This window comes from Manacus candei, unplaced genomic scaffold (genome assembly GCF_025592945.1).
Source record: "Manacus candei isolate 608988 ecotype Guabito, Panama unplaced genomic scaffold, ASM2559294v1 h1tg000010l, whole genome shotgun sequence".
Lineage (NCBI taxonomy): Eukaryota > Metazoa > Chordata > Aves > Passeriformes > Pipridae > Manacus > Manacus candei.
In genome coordinates this window covers 2,450,677-2,475,528 of record NW_026138058.1, presented here as the reverse complement: position 1 = coordinate 2,475,528, position 24,852 = coordinate 2,450,677, and the positions used below count along the sequence as shown (strand labels likewise).

General features: G+C 35.4%; 1 protein-coding gene and 1 long non-coding RNA gene across 3 annotated transcripts in view; one reads left to right on the top strand and one right to left on the bottom strand.

Moving 5' to 3' along the window:
- LOC127466531 (uncharacterized) overlaps nt 1–24,852 on the bottom strand; it is a 550,827-nt gene that overhangs the window by 110,456 nt on the left and 415,519 nt on the right. Inside the window, exon 2 of the long non-coding RNA XR_007902770.1 lies at nt 14,086–14,513. This is a non-coding gene — a long non-coding RNA (uncharacterized LOC127466531). The remainder of the gene's footprint in view (nt 1–14,085; nt 14,514–24,852) is intronic.
- The window catches only part of LOC127466500 (contactin-associated protein-like 4), a 203,774-nt gene that overhangs the window by 115,135 nt on the left and 63,787 nt on the right, over nt 1–24,852 (top strand). For both annotated transcript variants that reach the window (XM_051777322.1, XM_051777321.1), the window contains exons 4-8: nt 14,939–15,086; nt 19,464–19,667; nt 19,831–20,015; nt 21,879–22,022; nt 23,891–24,152. In XM_051777322.1, coding sequence (XP_051633282.1) covers nt 14,939–15,086; nt 19,464–19,667; nt 19,831–20,015; nt 21,879–22,022; nt 23,891–24,152 — 943 coding nt within the window. The remainder of the gene's footprint in view (nt 1–14,938; nt 15,087–19,463; nt 19,668–19,830; nt 20,016–21,878; nt 22,023–23,890; nt 24,153–24,852) is intronic.

Here is a 24,852-nt window from a genome sequence, read left to right as displayed (position 1 = left end):
ATTGTATATGTAAATACAGTGTGCATAATATAAATAAACTGCAAGACAATATTAATATTTTTTGTTGTTGAAAGTAGGAAAAGTTTAATAATCCACAATGCAGCTGTACTTTTGTTTAGCTCTTAGCATTCTTAATGATAAAAAGTTTAATGCAATGATGTGTTTAAACTTTTTGTTAAGAATGGCTCAGTCAAGTCCATTGACCTTGAATTCATACACAAACATATTTAATGTAGAGAAAAAGAAAAAAATATCATACACCTTTCTACTAAAGATTAAGCTATCTCACAGTTTTAAATATATTTAAAATTAGAGAAACAATATGAAACATGAATAGTTTTAAGTTTTATTTTGCCTTGGTTTCCATTACTTCACATCCTAAGACAGCCTATTTCAAAGAATTTCTTAAGAAATAAATAAAAATACAAAAGACAAATGTACTTGCTGTATATTAATTGCTTGACAATAAATTACTTTCAATTTGTTTATAGAATATATTTTTTCCCTTTTAAAAATAATGGAAGTACATGCAGATAGGAAATAATAAAATAATTAATATAAATAAATAGAATTATAAAAAACAGAGCAAATGAAAAGAAGCAACAACAACAAAACCGGCAAAAAATCGAATCTCTAAAAGTACAAACCAACTTTCTGAAAATATGAAGACAAGAAATAATTAAGACTGCCAAATTCTAGTTTGCTGGAGTGAAACAATGAGAAGGAACTAAGTTCTTAGTTGGATTAAGTATCCATAGCTAATTTTCTGACAAACAGATTTTATTGAAGGAGGGCTTGAATGGTTGATTCATCATGCATGTATTCCTCAGCCTGAAGGAAGTGTAGCACACTACAATTATTCTAACTTGCATTATTGGTTTGTTATGGTACATTTTCCACATTTTGTTCTTTTATCTAGGGTGTTTCCCTTTCTATTTCTTCTTTCTAATTTCTCTAATGACAAAATTAAACTTCAACATTTTAACTGAAAATACTGTCCTCAGAAGGATTATTTCAAAATACTGTCATAGTCTTTTCTTCACATGAGGTCAGATCTTTGTTTTGTTAAAAATGAAGTCAGTTTAGGTGAAATAAGTGGAATTATGAAGCAATGCTAAAGCTGAACAAGTGTTTTCCTAGACATGTATTACAATAGTGAATGCTCTGGATTTAACAAGTCATTTTTTGCTGGTGTCTTCCCTTTTTTTTCACACTCCAGAGCAAATGAAGGAAATCTTCCACTCACCCTGCTCTCTTTCACTGATGGAGCCCATCATTAATTTGCAGGCTTGATTTTGATAATCCTTGGGAGGTTAATTTTAGCATGGAAGGAGTGTCTCTAATTCAGTCCTATTTTAGGACTTTCTGAAGGAATGCATCAGAGCTAACAGATTTTTGGTGGTATGGATGTCTGGATTTTTTTGGGACCACAGTTGTAGAAAACCACAGAAATCTCTAGCTCCAAGGTAATCTTTAGATTTATAATGCTGGTTGTAGGCTTGGCTGAGTGATTAGAAAGGTTATGACCCAAATGAAATAGAAACTGGTGGTTCTCTCTTTCTTTGTGGTCAATGACTTCTGTCAGAGCCCTCAGAACAAGCTGGATGAGATAATCTACTGCTTTGAGAGTGTGATAAAAATTATGCTGTAAAACCGTGGAAGAGTGCTGGAGCAGAATTTAATGAGACCTACAGTTTCTGAATGTTGATCCTCAACTCAGTAAGGCCAGAAAGCAACAAGAATATAAGCTGCCAGAAGACTTTATAGGACGTCCTGGTCAAAGGAAGAGCCTGGAGAAAAAAAAGGAAGTTACAGAAGTCTTCCGTGTCTGCAAATTCAAGTAGCAACATCTCTTTGCTTCTGGATATAAGGGTCTGCCCCTAGATGAAACCTTGCTAAAACAGATGTTCTTTATTTTTTTGTTTCTAAAGGAACCTATTGTAGACCCATCATTCAACAGGAGCTTACCTCTTTTGTGCAAGGAAACTTGCTACAAAATTAATGAAAGATTATAACGCAGTCTATTGAGGTTATATGGATTTTTTTTTTTTTTCAGTTAGTACTTAAAGATGTTCTGAACATTCAGCTCAGTAGGTCTAACTGGGAGTTTCATCCCCAAACATAGAGCCAAGCATTCAGCACTTTGGACTGAGAGGTTAAGGGGAGCCAGGCTGGAGTCAGTTACAAGGTCATTTACAGGGCAGTGGATATTTTCTCTTATTTCCAGTGACTAGCAACTACATACCTTCATTTGTTAGAATTATTTTGATAATAAGTTACATTACTTCCAATTTTAATTGTACTCTTAGGTCATTGTTGTGGTGCACACACACACATGCACAGGCAGGTGCAGATGGGGGCAGACTTCTGATGCAGAATTTCTTGCCTAGATCTTTAGCAGCTAAAAGCTTTTAGAGCCACCTCAGACCTTATGGAGCAAATGTCAGATAGAAACATTTGATTTATTCTTCTAATATGATGGATGAGTAATTATTTTGGGACACTCTGTAATAAGGTTACAGGAGGGAAAGCATATAAGTGTTTAATTACTTGTTTACATGTTTAATTACTTCCACAAGATTTTTCTCTTTTATTACAGGGGCAGATTGTAAATTCAGTCTGAAATATATCTTCTTTTTTATTATTTGTCACTGTCAAAATATCCAGTCCTGCCAACAACATAAACATAAACTCACAGATGGTTCATGTTCCAACAGTATCTTTCTTAGTCTTTATCTGTAAAGAGCAAAAAACTGTGCATTCCTAGTGACTCTTGTGCTGGTAAGATTCCCCTTAGGATAGGGGGAATCACACAGACTTAATGATAGATAAAACTTCACATGGATGTAATAAGAAACTGAGTGAATATATATACAGTTTTATTTTTCAGTTCCGAGTTTCAGCTAATAATATGGTAGAGCAAATAAATAATAAAAATAGAAGTACTCATCTATGTTAAGAAAAGCCATATTTTAAGCTATCATAAGTAGCTTACCAGTATTAAAATAATGGTTACTTATCTTAAGAATTACATGAAGAGATTATGTAGTACCTAATAAGTTAATGTTTGTGATGAAGTACTATCCATCTGTAATTGTGTTGTGTGCTTCTTGTTGTGTGTTCTCTTGGAGTGTGAATTTTTTCCAAATGCAGAATATATTTTAAATACACTTACCAACCCTGTGATACTTTTAATAAATATATACAAAGCTTCTTACTTTATGGTTTGAAAAAAAGGAGATAACAAAGTATGACATTTATTAATATTTTAAATATAATATGAATGGCATTTTCATTTTGAAAGTATTAGAAATATTTTTGTCACTGTGTGTTATATAAAGGTAATTAAAAATGGGGTTTGACAGTTGCAGAATGATTTCCATATTCTGACAGATCTAAAAATATCTACAATTGATACCATATTAAGTTGTCGTGTTCTTTTCCTGTGCTTATTTTGACATCAATTCTGATTGCCAATTTGTTAATTTACCAAGCTGAAGCAGTCTCCTTTTATAATTAGCCTAATCCTTGATTTATTCAATGATGACAAAGGGTTTTGGGAGCAAAAAATTCCTCATTTCAAAGAGAAGGTAACTGCTATAAGGAACAGACTATATTACAGAATTAAATCAGTGCTGCTTAATTGACCATCATAGGTTAAAAAAATAAAATTAAAAAAAAATATAAAGGTACTAATGTAGCTGTTATGGAGTAGGACCTTCATAGTTTTTATGATAAAATAGATATCATGAATTGAAAACTTGAGAATGGCTTTGAGAATCACTGAGTTGACTTCTGTGGTCACTTCCAACTTCTCTGAGTGGATCACTTATTATCAGATGGAGGGACTGTATAAACTGATGAAGTGTTCTTCTACCCCAGAGTATTTGTAAAACACACTGGTGAATTAATCTGTAATTGTTAGTCAATTATATTGTACTGCTATCTAGAAATTTGTTTTTAACCTTTGCTCTCTTGGTACTCCAAGGAAATCACTCCTCTTTGTGTTGTTAAATTGTGGTCAGGCACTTTCCTGCTTGATCTTTGTCTTGATTTATTTGTTTCCAGATTTGGGCCCTCCTTAGGAAAAAGAATGGAGTTTCTACTGTAGCACAAACATACTGAAGTGCACTTATCAAAGAGAAGCAATAAGTTGTTTTCCAGTGTAATGACAAAGTGGTTTTTAAAATTGGCTTCAGTGGAGCACCCCTATGGTCAGATGGCAGCAATGTTGTTCTTATTTCTTTTTGCTTTTTAGATATAAAATACTGTAGCAGCTTAAGTCCTTGCTGTCCTTAACAGTGAACTATGAATTAAACTGTATGTGCTTAGTCTCAGTTGCAAATGAAGGAGAAAACTGTCCTCGGGAGAATTACTTTTGTCTAATGCAACCTGTATTTATAAAGTGCATTACAAATCATTTTACAAATACATATGCATCCTGGCAAATAACTGAGATAGGTTTTGGTGTTTTTCACATGAAACACATGATAATTCAATTTTTGGGGTTTTTTTTCATTTTTTTTTCCTTTTTTCTTCCAAAAAACCCCTACAGGAGACTAAATTAAAAAAAAAAAATATTAAAGAGGAACCTGCTACTAGAGTTCAAATTTAGATTTGCATCTGAAATACTTCAAGGTCTCACATAATTAGATCTCGGTTTGAATGTGTTTCAAAAGCATTTCAGAACCAATTTATCTGTTCAGGTGCATTATTTTCTTGAAGTGTATGAGGCTAATTCTCCATTCTCTTCTATTTTGCATTTTCTTTTTTTCCAGGTGCACCAAGTAGGTAGGAACGACTGGCAAATTAAAATTATCCATTCTGCAGCACCACTGTGCACCAAAGGCAATTTCAAGGTCGGAAGAAAGATCTTTTAGGTAGAAATATTATAAAAAAACTAAAACAGTAAAACGTAAACTATCACATTTTCCTACTGACTACTGCAACTTTCTATACATGTAAAAATAATCTAAAATTGTTTAGCTTTACATTTGAGCTCTAAGTTCCACAAGGAATGTCTACATATAAGAAAAAATTAAGTACCTTACTATTTAGTTATTTTCATTTCCTAACCTCCAGAAAGCCATGAGGTGCTATCCATCCCCAATTTTGGCTGGAAAAAATCTGATCTGTATTTTATATTTAACCCACATTGACAGATGTACACATAGACACACAATTAAATGCTTGTTATGATTCCATGGACACTAGCATCACAAATTGCCATCATTGTTCCCACATATTCAGTCACCTGTTCTGAAGAAGCAGAGTTGTGGTTACTCATGTCGTGTGCACTAAATGGAATTTGTTCCCATTTATCCCATCTGAGGTCTGATTCCTGATTATTAGAGTGAAAACCCTTGAAAAACTCTTGACATTTCAAATTCAGTGCTGTGTTCATCCTGTTGCATCAATAAGGTACTTGTATACTTGTGTATTTTTGCTTCTCAGTGGTGCGTTTCTCACATAAGACCATTAGCATGCAGCTAGATTTGAGTGATATTTGCAGTAACACTAGGGATCATGAAGTAAGTAATTAAATGCCTATCTGAGGTAAATCAGTGCCAGTGTAACTTAAAATTAAGGTTTTAAACCTGGGATACAACAGCTGGAACAACTCAAGTCAAAATATTATCAGGCCCTGATATAATTAATATTTCTAGTTTGGTTTGTTTTATTTTTCTTTAGCAAATGGAGATGATGAAGCAAAATATTCTGTGGAAGAGATGGGATAAGTGGTCAAAAAGGCTAATTTCTTTTAACTTTTTTACAGAAAGCAATGTGGTTGCTTTCATTGCATGCCAGGTTTGCTTGGCAGTTGTATTTGCCAGTCATCTATTTGTGTTTAAATGTATAGAAGTACTGGGAAGAATGAACTACCACTATTTTGCTACTTAGCTTATCCAAATCCATTAATTAGTCTGATTCTGGAATCTGTGTCAGAAACAAATCCTCTGTGTGGCAAATACCTCAGGACTTGGTATTATTCCATTCACTAGTTAAAAGCTTAGTGTGGCTTTTAGGAACATCCCCTGAGCTCAAATATTCCTAAGTGATCTGTTTACAGTGCAGACTTTGTGTTTCTGAGGCATCAGATGCCTACTAGAGCAGTAGCCTCCACCACGAATGCTGACATTTCTGAAAAACCCAACCTCTACTTTTGGACTCCAAATAATAACAGGAAATGGCAAGTTCACCATAAAGCAGGATCTTAGGGAGGGGGTGGTTGGTCCTTCATCCTGCCCAGCACAGCTGTGTTCTCAGCAACATGGCCTCAATGCTTGGGACTGCTGCCTGTTCTAGAACAGATGGATTGGTCACATCATCTGACCAGGGGATGTTTAGGATTGTTCGGAGGCAGCGTTGATGGAAGCGTTCCAGGAGTCGCAGGTGGTGGCTGTAGATGACCCAGGATTCAGATCCATATGAGAGAGTAGACAGCACTATGGCTCTGTAAACACTGACCTTGGTACTTTTCTTCAGGTGTTTATTTCACCAAACTCTTTTATGAAGCTTTCTGAAGGCACTGTATGCCTTTGCTAACCTGTTGTCTGTCTCCCCATCAATCTCACCATCCAAGGAGATGAGGCTGCCTAGGGAATTAAACTGCTGGACTGATTTGAGCTCTGATTGCCAATGGTGATGTGGGGATGATGGGGGACTTCCTGAGGTGCAGGTTGATGGAGAACTTCTGTCTTCTTTAAGCTGACTTCCAGCCCAAAGAGCTCAGCAGCCTCAGCAAAGCAGGATGTCAAATGCTGCAGAGCTGCTTCTGTGTGGGCAACAAGGGCGGCGTCATCAGCATAAAGCAGCTCCTGGACAAGATGGTTTAAGGTCTTGGTGTGGGCCTTCAGTCACCTTAGGTTGAAAAGGTTTCCATCAGTATGGTATCAGATGTAGATACTGTCCTGATCCTCGAGGTTATGCTTTATGGTGAACTTGCCACCGGCTGCTGCAAGAGAGGAGCCCCAAAGAGGAGATACAAGGACTGCCTGAAACAACATCTCAGCCTTGGCCATATTGATCACCACAACTGGTCTGCTCTGGCCTCCAATCAGGAGGTCTGGAGACACCCCATCTCTAACGCTGCTGATGCCTTTGAGAAGGCAGCAGGATCACCCTTGAGGAGAAAAGACAACGCAGAAAGAATCGTGTCTTGCAGAATTTCCCACCTAAGGAGTCTTTCTGCTGTGCCTTTTGCAACCGGACGTGTCTGTCTCGTATTGGCCTTTTCAGCCACCAGTGTGTTTGTAACAAACGTGGGCAGAGCCCTCCCCAAATCTTCGTTCACGAAGCCTGGCCATGATGGATAACAGGAAATACTGTGATGCATTTTTCCTAGTCCCTGATAACTGCTGAACGCAATCTTGATATACCTTTTCCCAATATTTTTGACAAGATTTTGTGCAGAATTTGTATTAATATACAGAAAGTTCCTAGAACCTCGTTGTTCTGCCTAGCTTTTCTGTCAGACTAGTTATTATTTTACTGGCCTCTGTTTCTGAAGCCTAGGGCAAAATAAAAGGGACCAATCTAGTTTTCATCATAATATTTATAAGTGGTTACACCATTTTTTTCTCCATTCATTCTTCAAGATGGAATGTGGTTGGCATTTACAATAGCACTGAGCATCATCCTCTGTTTGCTTTACTATTAGATTTGGACTAAAACTGAGAGCTCGTATTAGCTCAGCCCAAGAGCCTGCTGTGGTGTCATTAAAACTTTATATTCCCCAGCAGCCTGTAGTGATCTGGATACAATATCTGTTTTAATAGCCTAGGATGGAGGAAGGAAAAGCCACTTGGTAGTGGAGGTGAGAGAGTTACTGCAACAGGAACATGCAAGTGGTCTACTTATATGAGAGGGTTCATAATCAAAATTATGTTGAAATTTTAACTGGTCTTTCTGATGTTTTTTATTAAACTCTCAGCCACTTTGCTTAGGAACAGCAGATTGAAGTGCTTTCACCTGGTAGTTGACAGTTTTTAAATGTATTTGAAAGCATATTTGAAAAGTTTGGTTTCGTCAGTGAGTTTCTCTGGGTTTTCGTTGCATGGTGCCTTTCATCAGAGTAAAGCTAAAAATGTGGAAGCTGATCGCTTTTAAAAGGTCTTCTAATAATCAGACTGGAAAGCACTATATAAAAAGAAAAGTGAAATCTTTCCACTGAGGTTTTTGCTGGGATGGGTGACTGTTTAATATGGTAGTTGTAGCAACCTAAGGAACTGATTTTTGTTGTGTTCACTGGGTGTGTTGTACACCACTCTAAGTCCACAGTGGTGAGTTAGAAAAGAATTCACAGACAGAAATTTCTCGAAAGATAGAAATCATGAGACTTCACATATGAAAAACCACCGAAATAATTTAGTAGGAAGCCATTTTATTGAACTCTTTTATTGTTTATCACCCTCAGGACATAAGAGCTACAAAGCATTTGCTCTGCCATTTCTGTGTTGCATAGTTAATGAGGTTTCCTTCCTTTCTTTTTGGTCATTTCAGAGCAAGGTGTGAAATTGTAGGAAAGGGAAATTTATACTAGAATATTAAAACAGCTTTTTTCATACTTTGCTTTGAACAAACAGGATTCCCATGTACTGTTGTGACATTTCAGTGGATTTCACGCACTGCTGTTGTATTACAGGTATTTTAGCTATAAATCAACTCAATTATCTTTGTGGTAGTCTCTGGATTATGTCATGTGTTGTGGAAGCACAACAGTGAATCCTGATTCCTACTTAAATTTTGCATAATGAGAAATATACCACTGCCCCCAGTTTTACAAATTTTAACAAGTAAATACATGGAATAAACAGGTTAAATATGTTACTGCTCTTTGAAAACATTTCATAGCACTTATGCAGCCTAGTATTTCTAAGTAAATTTGATTTCACTCTCAAGAATAAATGTCATTAGTAAAAACATTCCTTTTTCCAGAACAGTAGTTGTTAAACTTCAAATTGATTTGAAAGTGGAAAGGCCCATTAGACCGGATTTAAAATTCGGTGTAGCCATATTTTACAGATTGTTTCAAATGGATTTATAAAAAGAAAAAAAAAAACAACAGTGAAAATAAATAATCATATCACTTCCAAAAATACTTTGGTTCTTACCTTCAGAGGTCATTACAGTTACCTTTAGAATATCAGAATTCAAATTCATTGACTACAGTTTCGTATTTTAAAAAGTATATGTATATTCATTTCAGATAATGAGTTAGCTAATCTTTGAAAATTGTTGAAGGTTCTTTAGAATTCCAGAAATACCATTATGAAACATGGTCACAATTTTAATTTTCAGGAGTATCTCTGAGGTACATGTGTGTAGGTATTAACAAATAAAGCATAGCAGATTCATAATTACATATTGGGAATTTATAAAGGAGGATTGTTGTGATAATTTTTTAAGGGAGAAGTAGCAGACCTCAGTGTTGTGCCCAGTTGTGTCAATACAAGGGCTCCCTCCGATGGCCACAAGTTACTTCACATAAAATTTTTTACTACATGTGAATGAATGAAAGAAAATAAGGTAGGTGGAACAATTCAGAATAGCTGGTGTGGCTGGTGGCTTGCATTAAGGTACTTTTATTGCATACGTTAGTCCCTATACCATGGCATCTAGAAAATTAAATATTTTTCATTTCATGCTGAACATAGAAAAAAAGAAAGAAAGAAAAAAGAAAGAAAACATGTTTTGTTAACCACATTTCCAAAGGAGCATGACTAAGTGTTGGTAAACCTCTGCAGGCTAGAAATAGCTGTTCATACCCTTTTACACACCCCTGCAATGCTGTGTCCAACTGCAACTACTGTAACAAGAAACAAACCCCACAACCTTTCTCTGTTAGCTTAATTTTAGATATTGAAATCTTCACCCATAATAATGTGAAAGCAAATGGTTTCAAATTTTGTTTTTGAAAAAGAAAAAAAAAAGAAATTAAACAAAAAAACCCTCAAACCACCAAAACAAAAATTAAACAAAAAACCACAAACAAACAAACGAAAAAAAACCCTGAAAGGTAGAAAGAATTTCTAAAGTCCCTTCACAAATGTCAGCTGTCACCTTTGATAAATTAACTGGTAAGTGCATTCTCATCCTCTCTTCGTCTCCTAATTCTGGAGATGCTCTCTCATGTAAAGCTATGCTAATTTTCCACTCACACAGTGAAAAGCAAAAAAGAGAAAGAATCATGGCATAATATTCCAATGAATAAGTCACCAAATGTGAATAAATACCAGAAAGAAATAAACTGAAAGAATTTACCCCACTATCCCGTTTCTGAGTGACACTGATGGAATGATTTAAGTACAGTAGTGGGGATTTAGATGTTACAAGTGGTGGTCATTGACTGCAACGAGAATTTATGACTGTTTTCTGCCAAGTTTTTTTATCTATCTATCTGGTCTATATTAGTCATGTTGCCATAAATATGTGCTGTTCTTTTTTACAAAAGACATTGTGATCAGTCAAAATTATGAATATGTGCAACTGCTCTGTGTTTGGATCAATTGAAAACAATTCCAGTGTGGTTCAAATATATCTTTCAACAATTCAGAGACAAGATATAGTGAAAACTCTGATGAATAACTTATGGTACTGGGCTTCTCACTGGGATGGCACTGTTAGTATAGGAAACAGATCTATCAGCTATTGCATAATTTTTTGTTTATGACAATGAAGCTGTAACAGTCTGTTCATTTAATCTCTGTGATCATTTTGTCCTGGCCGTAATTCTAATCTGGACATCTAGGAAAGAAGGCAGTTGTCTGATACAGTGTTTTCTGAACAGAGTGAAGGACTCTCACACTCACTTTTTCACTTTAACCTGTTGACTTTCAGGAGCAGCTTCAAAAGACTAATCATAACTCACCACAGTGGTAATAGGATGAGAAGGAAGAGTCCAAAAGTTTGGAATTTTGTTCAGAAGACATGTTAATTGATGCTCATTGTACTGTGCCCTAAGTTATCTGGAATAGGCACTCCTTTTGTTACTGAGGTGTAAATAATTAAACTACTCTATGAACTTGGATATCACTTGGAGGTAATGGGAGAAAATAATTTACTTTGAACTCTCTTAATTCTCAGAAGAGCTCAAGATGAGTTAATCCTTCAGCATTATTATGGTAGTTTCAATGATACTCTAAGGTAATCAAATTACCAGCAGCCCACTGGGGGTTCTGTTTCCCTCTTGATGACTCCTGAATGTCAATAGCAATGTTGGTGTGTGTCATAAGGAGGACTCATGCAGGTATTTCTAAAGCATAACCATCATCATGCAACAAGAATTTTATACAAAGAGCTGCTGGTTCCCATGGATTTTTTTCAGCTGTTTTTTCTGATGTTGGTACTGGAATTCATAAACCACATTATGACATCAGACCCTTCTTGGGGTATACTAGTACCTCACTGTTAAACTTCTCTTCTGACAAAATTATTGAGGTCGGGTCCCCTTCCAGTTCTTGTCATTAAACATTGAATGAGAAGTTGCATATTTATTTTTATTTATATATTACTTAACGATACATATTTATATATGTATCGTGAAGTAATATTTGTAATAAATATTACACTTATTATAGTGAGTACACTGCATATGTAAAACCATTGTGCATGGTTTTACATTGCACAATTGCAAGGCATTATTTAGCCTTGTAGTATGTTTTACAGTGTGTATATACATACAGTGTGTATATCATACAGTAAAAGTTGCATTTGTAAATGAGCATCATGTCCTCTAGATTACCTAAAGTACAGGTCATACACAGCTTCATTTCTGGGGGCTTTTTTGACTGGCTGAGGAAGTTTTGGACAAGGTGACTCTATTATCCCTGGTCTAAAACCACATTTGCTTTCTAGATAGAGGTTGGACAAGGAAACAAAGAACTTTTTTTCACGTTATCTTGATGTGTGCTTAACTTCACAGTCATTCTGAGCTTGCTAATGCCCTTCTACGGGCAGGACTTAGTTTTACCAGTGCAGTCCAAAGCACATTCATGATTTCTGACACCATAATGAACTGAGTAATTTTGTATTCAAAGCAAGGTTAAAGTAGCTCGAGGCAAAGAAACTACTGGGTTAGTAACTGAGTAGGAGGATTAAAACAGGTTTGAGAGTAGGCTCTCAGTTCAGGCTTCAGTACAGCCCATGGAATAAAATAGGCTGTGGGCAGTTATCCTCTTAGATATATCCATGCTGCTAAGCATCCTGCTATTGTTTAAACTGCAATATATGTTTTAAAAACTGCATTCTTTGAGAAAGATGGTATGTCATCATGCTATTGAAAAGCAGTACCTGTAAGAGTATCAACTAAGACTCAACAAGCAGTTATATTGGAGGGGTTACTTTACAATCCTATTAATACTTTTGCAAACAGTGTTTATTACGTGTAACAGTCATTTTAACATTACATCTTTTTAACCAGGAGATGCCTGGGTAATCTGCATAATCTAAAATAATGACATGTTCCCTTTACATGATTTGGCACACAAATGAAGTGATCTGAACAGTCTGAAGAAGGCAGGGGTGGGAGGAAAGCAGCTCGTTATGTGGTTATAATTCTGTGTTTAAAAGATCATTGGGCTGGACCATGAAACAGTAATTGGGTTCTGCTGTAAAGACAGGACTGTCTGTCACATTGAATCTAATTCTCCTCTAAAAAGCCTACAAGCTACTTTCATAGGTTTTGGGTACGCCTTCAGTACTATAGTCTGGAGGAAAAGCCGTCTGATTTTGTCCTCTTTCTTTTGAAAAGGATTAAAACTGAAAAAGCCCCAAACTATATATTTTAACCTTTAGAGTGTTTAAAATCAAGCAAAAAAGACCCATTTAATACTCAACACAATTGATACACTCTAAAATGTGCTTTTAACAGACAAAAGCTCTGTAAAATGACAGCTAAAAATATTGATTTCTAAACTGGCCATTCTGAATGGTTAAAGGAGTAGTTTGAAGTACTTTTAGGTTATTACTGAAGCCCCAAACCTAATTTTAAATTAAAAACACATGGTTTAAATATACCCTACAGTAAAAAAATCAGGCAATATACATTCTGTATTCAAAACTTAAATTAATTTCTATGAGGTGGCTGCTCTCCAAAAATGATTTGGCAAAAAATCTTAATTGAACACTTCATTTGCTCACAGTAAGAGCAAATTCAGAGATTAGAATTTATTGAAATTGTACAAGTACAGGGGAGGGAAAGTGCAAAGATTTGCATATAGGGAGGTAAATAATTAATGCAACAAAGCTCACCTCTGCTTCAAAAACTTATAGAAAGAGAAGCTGCATAGCTAAAAATGTTGGTTTCTATATACTTCCACAGTTGTAATGTCTGTGGCTTTTAGCTATGGCAACAGTACTGTCTATGCATCCAGAAATGTGTAATTTTTTTAATACTGTTCATATAAATATTTCAGAGAGCTATTTCTGTCTAATTTGTCAGGTATTTAGATCCGAAATTTCTGATCAAATTCTTTCTGCTTCACATACCATAAACAGGCTATAATAAACTAACACTACACAGCACAGCAAAATCAGAATATGTTCTCCAATCTTTAGGGTGTTAAAGTTCATGATTAAAGTTCTTTAGATTTTTTTTACTTTCTTCTTTACCTTTCTTTCTGTTTCTTTGTTTTCTTTATGTAACAAAAAGGGGAAGTATTTTATCGGTTAAATATGGCTAAAAAAAGTTTACTTTTTAATCCTTCACCTGGGAAAAAATTGAAATACAAAATCTTCTTGTTTTAACAGGACACTCAATTAAAATTACTTTTATAACACTCTGGATTCTTTAGCTGGAAGCCAGAGTCTTTCATTACCATGGTCTGCCAGAAGACCTTTTTAAATACAGCATACTATGCACCTGAAACTCAGGCTTGCAGTGAAACTAGTCTAATCTCTCAGTAAAAGGAATTCATAGAGATCACTCTGTTTTCTTATGCAAAAATGTTACACTGAAATCAGAGAATCACAGAATCAGCTGGGTTGGAAGGGACCTCCGAGATCATCAGGTCCAACCCTTGATCCAACCCTGCTGTGGTTCCCAGCCCATGGCACTGATGCCACATCCAGTCTTGTCTTAAAAACCTCCAGGGATGGAGAATCCACCACTTCCCTGGGCAGCCCATTCCAATGGCTGAGCACCCTCTCTGGAAAGAAATTCTTCCTAATCTCCAACCTAACCCTCCCCTGGCACAGCTGAAGACCCAGCCCTCTTGTCTTGCTGAGAGTTGCCTGGGAAAAGAGACCAACCCCCCCTGGCTCCCCCCTCCTGTCAGGGAGTTGCAGAGAGTGAGGAGGTCTCCCCTGAGCCTCCTCTTCTCCAGGCTGAGCCCCCCCAGCTCCCTCAGCCTCTCCTCACAGCACTTGTGCTCCAGTCCCTTCCCCAGCCTCGTTGCTCTCCTCTGGCCCTGCTCCAGCCCCTCCATGTCCTTCCTGAGCTGAGGGCCCAGAACTGGACACAGCACTCCAGGGGTGGCCTCACCAGCGCTGAGTCCAGGGCAAGAATCACTTCCCTGGACCTGTTGGCCACACTGTTCCTGAGCCAGGCCAGGATCCATTGGCCTTCTTGTCCCCCTGGGCACACTCTGGCTCCTGTTCAGCTCCCTGTCCATCCCCACTCCCAGCTCCCTTCCCGCCTGGCTGCTCTCCAGCGGTCAGGATATTCTACGCATTTTTGACAGATAGGTTAGCTTTTGAAAGGTAATATTTTGTTGAGTCTGATGTCAGTGCTAAACACACAGATGAGTTAACACCCCATCCAGACGAATAGTCAAGATTGATTCATCAGTTTTTCCAGTGGAATTCACTGATAATTGCATTTCATTCCTGTGCTCGACTGTTTGCCAGACGAGGGTATAAAACAAAAATCTCAGCGATGCTTCCACATGTTGCTGTGTTCGCTGTGGATGTGGCTGATCCCTTTTTCATTTCCTTCCAGGCCTTTTCTGGGAACACCAATGCAGACAGTGTCGTGTACTATAAGCTCCAGCATTCCATTAAAGCCCGATTCCTTCGTTTTGTGCCTCTAGACTGGAATCCCAACGGCAGGATTGGGATGCGCATCGAGGTGTACGGATGCACGTACAGTAAGTTTATTTCTGAGTCAGCTGAGGGAAATGAATCCCCATCATTGTATTTCACCGCCTAAATCACGTCTGGAATAAAAACTATTTAATAAGTTTATGTGCAACTCTGTAATTTCTGCATTAGGTGTAGATATATGATGTTTATTTTCCAGTTCTTTCTGTGTTGGAATGAATGGTGTGGACACAATCCAATTACTGATTTAACGCAGACTTTTTTTTCTTTTTAATAGTCTTAAAAACTCCATCTGAACATGCTGTAATTTCTGTCTGAAGGACAAAATATGGAAAATGTTTACAGTTTTAAATATATATGGTCTTGGTTGTGAGCCAATAAAAGTACAGCTAGACAGACCCACAAATACACAATGAAGGATACTTCAAAGTTGTTATATATTTAAGGGGTACTTTTAGAATTATTTTTGTGCTATTAATAACTGACATAAGCCTTTGGAAGACAATTGTTATGGGTTTATTGATCTGCTGGACAGTGTAAATCTTACTGATGTCTTCCTGTTATAATTTTTTATGCCCGGACTTCTTAAAAAAGTCCTTTTAGTAAGTTGTTTGCTACTTTTTATTCTCCAGATCTTTTCTCCGTGATGGAAACAGAATTTATTTTAAGCAACCTCTTTAATTTTTTTTTTTTTGCATATTTTGATATATTGTTATTTGTAGGATTTTTTTTTTCAGCTTCTATAATTAAGGTATGCTTTTCATGGTTGATCTCTTCTGAATGCTCTCCATACATCTGTTTTCTATTTCTATTCATTAGTATCTGACTTAAAGTGAACATCAGCAAAACACATCTCTGGGCTTTCTACCTTAAACTTGACTTTGTAAACCCAATAAAAGACCACGAACTAGGAATATTGAAAATTTCAATCTGGATGCAGGAGAATAGTTCAATGCAGAATTTAGGTAAACTTCCTCATCCCAGAAAACAGATTCCTCATGCCAGTAGAAGTTCTCAAACAAAATTCCTCAGTGACATCTGCCTAGGGACTGGGGACATGACTTATGATTTCTGGAACAACTTAATGTAACCGAGAAATGTGGTCAAGACCACAGGACAAAATATGTTCAAGTAACTAAAAAAAAAAAAAAAACAAACCACACAGAATAAGCAGTTAAAATATTTTTGTTTGGTCATTAAATATCTTTGAGAAAGATTATATTTATCTCAGTGTTTTACTTCTTTGGTACAGGATCCGTCCTATAAGTAGCTTCTGGAAACAAATCAACTGTAGTTACCTTCTAAGATTAGGATGAATTTAAAATGAATATTTATTTCATCCATTATTTACTATAATTTGTACCTAAAGAACATGATGGTGTTAAAAATAATGTAAACTTTTTTTAAGCTGGTTAAGATTTTATCTGAATTAGTGATATTGCATGTTCTAGAAGTGCTTATTTTTCCTATGTATAAGTGCTTTCATTCCAAATGAATTGCAGACTCTTATCATCTCTATATTTATTTTGAACATCTAAAATAACCACGTGGTTTTAGAAGTTCAATTCAGTGGTTGCTGGTGAAGACAAACCAGGTGATTATAGTCTTATAGTTCTAAAATATATTTAAATTTAAATATATTTAAAAAGTTAAAGCATTAATTCTTTCTCTCCAGTCCTTTTCTCCATTTATCAGGCACAATTAGGACATGTAGTTATTGTTACAGTAATTATGTCTGACTCTTTCTGAATGGCTACTTTTCAAGGAGGAACCAGCAAATAAAGAAAAACAGAAATGCCTATAATTCCTACCTTAATTTTGATTCACACTTCCACATTTCCCATTTTCTCATCCTTCCCTTTAGGGAGCTCTCACTTGGTCTTATATTGTAAGAGTAAACAACTCTCTTTTCATTTCCACCAAGTATGTTAAATATGTTCTGTATTCAAGTGCAAAAGCACTAATTTCTTCCCTCAGTCTTTTCTGTTGCAAATTACACAACTAAAAGTAAACTTGCTAGAATATAGGAAGTTGATCTCACATTTTTCCATGCATGAAAAAATGCATGACTGCTACATCCTAAAGAAGTTATTTCTATCTTAGGGAAGTAATAGTTACAGGACAAATGTTGGCACTGCTTACAGTTTGCTTCCAGTCAACTACCTGCTCTGAATAACCCAGCCTAGTATCCTCAGAAATTTTGTTTCCCCTTTAATTACAGTTTCAGTGAGGCTTGGTAATATGCATGGTAGATGTCTATGGGATAAAGCAGATTATTGTGAGTTTTGTTTCCTTTTTTCCTTTTTTTTATACACAACTCCTCTGTTTAGATAAAATTTTTAGGTGTTTGTAAAGCATGCATCCAGACAAGTCCTTCCATTATTTTTTACTCTCATTCTGCAGTCTTTTTCATGAAAAAAAAGAAGAATTATGTTTTATACCTCCAGGCGTTCTACCTTACTTCACGTGGACTGATAAAATCTGCTTGCGTCTTGACTACACTGCAAACACTCTGTGCTGAACCCCACCCCAAAATCCATCTCTGCCTGATAGTTCCTCTTTACTGTGTGCAAAAGAGAATGATGAATCTCTACAGACATTCCCTGTGTCTTGTTCCTGAAATGTCAGATTGTGACAATAAAACACAAGCTATGGCCTGGCACTAAAAAGAGGATATTAGGAATGTCTTTGGCTTACTCTTTTCTCTCTTCATTACGACACTCTCATTTCATCCTCTGAAAACCACTAGTCTAAAAACAAACAAACAAACAAACAAAACATTTTGGAGTTTTAGTTTGGATGGTTTGTTGTTTTTCTTCATAATGCAGAAAGATGGATTTAAATGTGAAAATGGGAAATGTATAAAATTGTAGAAGAAAGGTAACTGGAAACTAAATGCAGACTGCACATTAAGAACTGTTAGATGTGGTGCTCACCTAACAACAAGCACTGTGGATACACAAACCCTCTTCCACTGTTCTCTAACACTTAATTGTATTGAGGATTTTTGAGAATTCCCTTCCTGGCTGAAATGCTTAAAATAGCACAGTTACATCAGTCAGAATTGACATCACAACCTCTTCATAACTGGAATAATGGCCAAACAGTTTGCATTGTTTTAAGCTTGTTGTTTTTTTTCCTGTAGAACATTAGCATTAATTTCAATTGATTTAAAGATTTAAAAAAAAAAAAAAAGTAGTTTTCCAAACAAAGGTATTTCAACTAAAATTTTTGCTCAGTGTCACTAGGACTCTTGGTCCTATGGCATGGGAGGGGGATTACAGAATTTTCAGGTTCTCTGAGGCATTTCATGGTTTCCAAAGTTATTTTCACAGTATACTAAGGATTTAGGTTACATTAATTTGAGAAAGACAATTTATAAGTGGTGAAAACAAAAGCTGAGTGTTCATAAAGCAAAACAGCCTGATTTATTTTCCTTATTTATAACAATAGAGTACAGAAAACTCATGCAGAGGAATGTTGAAGTCCAGCAACTAGTAGAAGCTGTGAGTAGTTGACAAATATGAGAGGAAAATGTTATTTGCCCATATGTTCTCAATCAAAAAAAATTCTACTGTTATCAGTGCCTACTAAGAATATATCAAGTTAGATAGTTTGATAAATAACAATTATCAAGTTGTCTATTGAAGTCTTTATTGAAGCTATTCTACTTGACATTCATTATTTTAATTCAACATTAATTAATGTTTTTATTGTCCACATTCATTCAATAACATAATTAAGTAGAATAGTCAATCTAGGACTCATATTTAGGTAGAGTGCCATATTTATTCATTGTGTATTTGGTAAATGAATTCTTCATTATCAAGATATGAAGGAAAATAAATAAAACCATATTTAAAAACATAGCTGCATTCACTTGACAGGAGGTTTTTGAAAATTGAATATAAACTACTAACTTTAAGTACTGTAATTAATTTGAATTCAGTTCATTTCCATGCTGACAATACGGAGAAGTATTTTTAGTGAAGTTACATAAATATAATATATGTGATATAAATAGATAATGGGTTTCCCTTGACTTGCAAGAAGTCAACCAGTCAGTTGAAAAATAACTTCGTATTTTATTGAGAGACCTTTACAACTTCATCCATTTCACAAATGTATTTTTCAAGGGTAATTACCTTTTCCTTCTTTCCATATGAACTGTGAATACTCTATGAGCTTTTTATGATGTTACCAGCTCTTTTGTGTGAGTCTCACTCCATGTGTACTGATTTTTGACAAATACTCTTCTATATAATTGGGATCAAATCATTTGGCCCTTTCCCTTCCCTACAATTTACTGGGCACAGGTGGCTCTAGAGGTGTCAGTGGTGGGACTTCACATCATATTGAAGTAAAGTGCAACTGTTTCTTTTAGGCACAGCGTTATACATTGCCTTTCATTTCTTTGCTTCTAGGGTCTGAGGTGGTTGGCTTTGATGGGAAAAGTTGTCTCATTTACACATTAAATCAAAAACTCACGAATGCACTGAAAGATGTGATTTCTCTGAAGTTTAAGACCATGCAAAGTGATGGAATTCTCCTCCACAGAGAAGGAAAAAATGGAGACCACATCACCCTGGAATTAACTAAAGGGAAACTGTTCCTGCTCATTAATTTAGGTAACAGCTACAGTTTCATAAAGTCTAACATAGTTATTAGTTGTTATTTAACTACAACTTTTAAACTGTAAAGTGGATTTTAGAATATGATAAACTGGTGGTATACATTTGAATAATTATATTTTTGAATGAAATTAATAGTTTCTATTTTTCTTCCTTCAAGGTGATACTAAAACTCATCCTTCTGATGCCCAAATTAATATTACCCTGGGCAGCCTTTTGGATGATCAACACTGGCATTCTGTTCTCATTGAGCACTTTAACAATCAAGTAAACTTTACAGTGGATAAACACACTCATCATTTTCATGCAAAAGGAGAATTCAGTTCTTTGGACCTTGATTATGAGGTGTGAAAATTACCTTTTCTTTATTTAATTTATTACCTTTGTTATGCAGATGAAGTGAAACAGGCAAAGGAGATAGAGCATAGGAGGTTTGTAGGCTTTAGGGATTTTCTGTCACCTAAAGGAATGAATCAAAGAAAAAGGGATTTCTTAGAGTACTAAAACTCCACTAGACTAGTAACTCAATATTTTCAGAAGACCATCTTTTTCATCTCAGAATTCATTATTTTAATATCTTTGTTTCAGTAGGTTTGCCAATGTGATAAGTAGTTCATTCATTATAAACAATGAATGAGACCCAACTCAAGGTTATTATTTTATTAATAATAATGGTATTAATATAAAGCTTGATGAAAATTACAATGAGTCAGCATAAAACCATCTTAGAAATGTTTATATTAAGACTTAAATCCCTATTAGATCTGAAAAATATACTGTGAAAAAGTCTTGCTTAAACAAATGGTATATTCATGAAAAGGAGTAGATGTAATTTGCTGTGAAATCTTCCCACCTATTGTTAAAAACACCAATATTTCACAGTTGTAATATGATGACTGACTTCTTTATGTTTGCTCTTATCCTGTTTGTTGGATGAGAGAATGAGAGACAGCAGAGTGTCTGGAACCTGCAGACTTTATTGTACTCATTCCATTTTTTAAGCAGTTTAGAGGAAGATTTCATGCTGTTCCATGTCTGCAGTATCTCCTTTCAAAAATATCTGCTTAGAATTTCTTAATGTAAATCACAATATCAAAGTTTGGAGGATCATACCAATTAAAAAATAAAATAACTGCTTGGCAAATCGATATATTTTACTAAATCAATACATATTGTGAATTAAATTTTCCTCTCTTCTACATGCTATAGTTTGAAGTTTGTGTTACCAACGCAAGTAAAAAGAAAGTATTAAAACTTTCAAAAAAGAAGAAAATACTGCATTTAAAATTGCTTCTCTGACTATAAGAGTTTCTAAATTTAATAACTTAATGTATGATATATTTGATTTTGGGGCTTTTTTGGTAAGAAGATTTTAAAAAATAAGTAAAATTTCAAAATTAGAACATACATAGTTAAACTGACCTTTCATACAATGTTGCCTGGAATAGCTTTAAAATGAGTGAGCTCAAAAGTTCACTTACTGGCATCCTGTTTCTGGTGGTACTCAAGAGTAGAAACATAACTGAGGTCACCCTCATGGCAATGCTTTGCTGAAATAATTTACTGCTTTCTAACAGCTTCTGCCTCAGGGACTTCTTTAGACAGAGAGATATGCTTGAATTTATTAGCTCTCAATGGATTTTTATTAAATCTTCCCGTCTCTTTCTGAAACTAAATATTCCTACAGCACCACACCAAGGAACTGCCAAGGTGTTTTGAAAGGGGAAAAAGCACCTCCTTTCATTTGTTTTGAATGTGCCCTAGAATAATTTCATTTGATGCACTCTTGTTGCCTATTATGATAGTTTTATGATGTGCACAGGGTGGAGAAGTCAGGCTCAAATTTCCTAAAGAATTGTTGATAATTTTCACACTGTTCTGCACTGTCTGCATATTCTTGGCCTTGTTGTTCTTCTCCTGGGTTTTGCAGCTGTAATGGACCCTGAAAACTGATCTAACCACTGTTAAGAGACATCCTCAGAAAAAAAAAAACAACATTTCAGAATAATTTTGTAGGTACATATGACTTGATATAGCCTAATTTTTTATTATCTTTTTCTTTTAATCTGTAAATGTGATAAAATGAAGTAGCCAAGAAGCAGCAGATTCATTATTGGCCAGTCTTTGACTTCTGCTCTTAAGTTATAGTCAACTTCTTTCCATAGAAAATTACTTAATAGTATCATTGATTTTTCTTCTCTTTCTAAGCTCAGCTTTGGAGGGATCCCAGTGCCTGGAAAATCAGGGACATTATCACGCAGGAACTTTCATGGGTGTTTTGAAAATATTTATTATAATGAAGTGAACATTATTGACCTGGCCAGGAGGCATAAACCTCAGATCTACTTTGTGGTAAGATATTCAGAGTCAAGAAAGAATAAATAAGCAAAATAGAGAAAAAGACCACAGCCACTTTCATATTTAATCTGTTAACACACATATCTGGTGAAATCTACTTTATGTAATGGAAGAAAAATCAAGTAATCAGCTAGTTGGGCTATTTTTCGTTGGTGGGTTTAATGTATTTATTGTGACACAGCCAAGAGTTACATTATCAACATCTGTTACAGAAGCTGTTCCAACACCAAACCAAATTTTCTCTGTGCTACAAAAGGTTTCCTAGAAATTTTACTAAATTCTTTGTTGTTGGTTTTGATTTGGTGGTTTGTTTTTTCTTTCCCAGTAGTACAAGGGTCATCTCTAAGTGCAATATTTATTTATCTAGTAGCAGGAAATGCAGAGATATTACAGAAATCAGCTCAAAACAATTAACAAAATATTAATTGCTTTCAAGAGCAATTAATTGTATTTTGGCTTGCATTTCAATTCAGAATATGAATAATCAAATCTGGTTCTCTATCCTAGAGAAAATCAATGACAGGGATCTCTTCTCATGTGAAACTTGAATATTTTGAATTGTTGTGCTATTTTCAAAGTTATTTAGGAGATGTTTTATAATGTAAATATTCCAGAAAGTATCTATGTTACCACAGAAGCCTTGACAAATAGAGATTTTGCTTGTGGAATCTGCAAAAGGCAAGTTTTTAGTGTTTAACAAAGTTTATTAATCTGATGACTGCTTTTTCACTAGGAGTCAGTTCATCTGACAATTCATTTCTCACAGCTGAGTTCATAAGACACAACTTTTACTTATTTGTATATTTTCCTTGAGGAAAATGAAAACAGATAATCTCTAATACCTTACCATGCCAGGGACTAGTGAGTATTTTTTTTAAAATTGATTTTAAAACTTTACTAAGTGGTCAAAATTTTATGTATGATCAAAAGTTTAAACCCTCTTTGTGTTGAATAGAAGTCAAGTGTGTTTTAAATTCCAAATACATTAATCTTTAGTAACCATTTGAACAGAACAAATTAGTTATAGGTCAAATGGCACCAGAGAGTCATTAGATCAAAGTTCATTTTGTATTATTATCAAGCATCATAAAGTATTAACTGACACCAGATGCAAAAATTGCATTATTTCTGTTCCAGATTTCTTATCTACATGACTCTGGACAAGTTAATCTCAAAGAACTCAATCACAAGTTTACCTAAGAAAGGTAAACTTTTGTGCTCCTTTCAGAAGGAGCACAAAATAAAAGCTAGGTGCCTAAACCCAGCTCATGGTCTAGTCCACATGGGGCTGTTTGCTCCTGATTTATGAAGTATGTGTTTCACATTTGTAAGTAGCAGGAGTTTGTAGGTGGAATTTTTCAGTTTGTGGAAACAAATATTTGAGTTATTGTACATCTCCAATTACATTAATTTGGAAAAACCTGCGTCTTGGTCTGGCACAATGTTTTTTTTTCTTAAATTTAAACAATCAGTGTCAAGCTCAACATTTTTCTCTGCATACAGGCATTTAGACCCCTGTAAGTATTTACATACTTATGTGTAAGTGGCATTTTATAAGTGGCATTTTTTCTGACATCCAGAGATTTGTCAAGTCCCAGATGCTTCCTGAGGCTGAGCCAAACTAGAAACAAGGCAACTAACTCCTGAAGTACCATTAAATCAACCATGTGAGTTAGGAATAAATGAAGGCAGATAAATCTATTTTCTGGTCAAACAGCTACATAAACTTTGCCCAAAGTGTTGATGTTCATATTTGATTTTTAGACTAATGCATTCAAACATTGTATTCGCCATGTTTTGAAACTTTGCAGTTTCCGCAGAAAAATTCTCACAGCTCTTCCCAATGTTTCATTTCTTCCTAGGGCAACGTGTCTTTCTCATGCTTAGAGCCACAGGTGGTTCCTGTTACATTCCTGAGCTCCAGCAGTTACCTGGCACTGCCAGGCACGGCAGGGCAAGACGAGGTGTTTGCCAGCTTCCAGTTTCGCACTTGGAACAAGGAGGGACTTCTGTTATCCAGCAAACTGCACCGGTCTTCAGGTGGTTTCCTCTTATACCTGAGTGATGGGAAAGTTAAAATCAGTCTTCATAAACCAGGAAGAGTGCTGAGTGACATCTCTGCAGGTAACAGAAATGAAACAAAAAAAAAAAAAATCCAAGGCTCCAAAGCATAAAAAAATAGCTTAATGAAAAGTCATTTGAATTAGTACCTCCATTCTTGACTTGTTTTTGTGGTTAGTGTGTGTGCAACTACGCTTTACTTGTGTGAATTGTAAACCCAGTTCTTTCTAAATGCTTTCTTTTCTCTCAAACATATTTATTCTTCTTTTCCCCATGAACGAGTAGCAATTATTTGCAATAATGTTGAATGAAAAATTGACTTCTCAGCTTAACCTGCATATTGTATGTACAGCTCATGTGTATAATCTGGGAAAATTAAGCAGCTTCATCAGTTGCAAAGTGTAAGCAACTTAATCACTTATTCTGTCAAGCTAAGACATTAGGATGTTTTTCACCATTTGTCAGTGCCTTCACAAGGTATCAAGTAACTATTTTTTCTACAAAGGTACACATCACTATAAATATTATGTCTTTTATTTTATGGAGTTCTCAGTTGCAGAGATGTCCATTAAACAGAGACAGTGCATGTGCAATACTAAATTGTGTCTGAGAAAGCTAAGGCAAAAAAATTAAAAAAAAAAAGGAGAACTCGAGGAAACTGAAACCTCAGAGCTAAAGGGTCACTTTTGTAGTTAATTTTGTGACATATGAGAGCAGGACAGAGCTGACATCATCTCTATTTTTCAGTACTTTTTAAAAGATG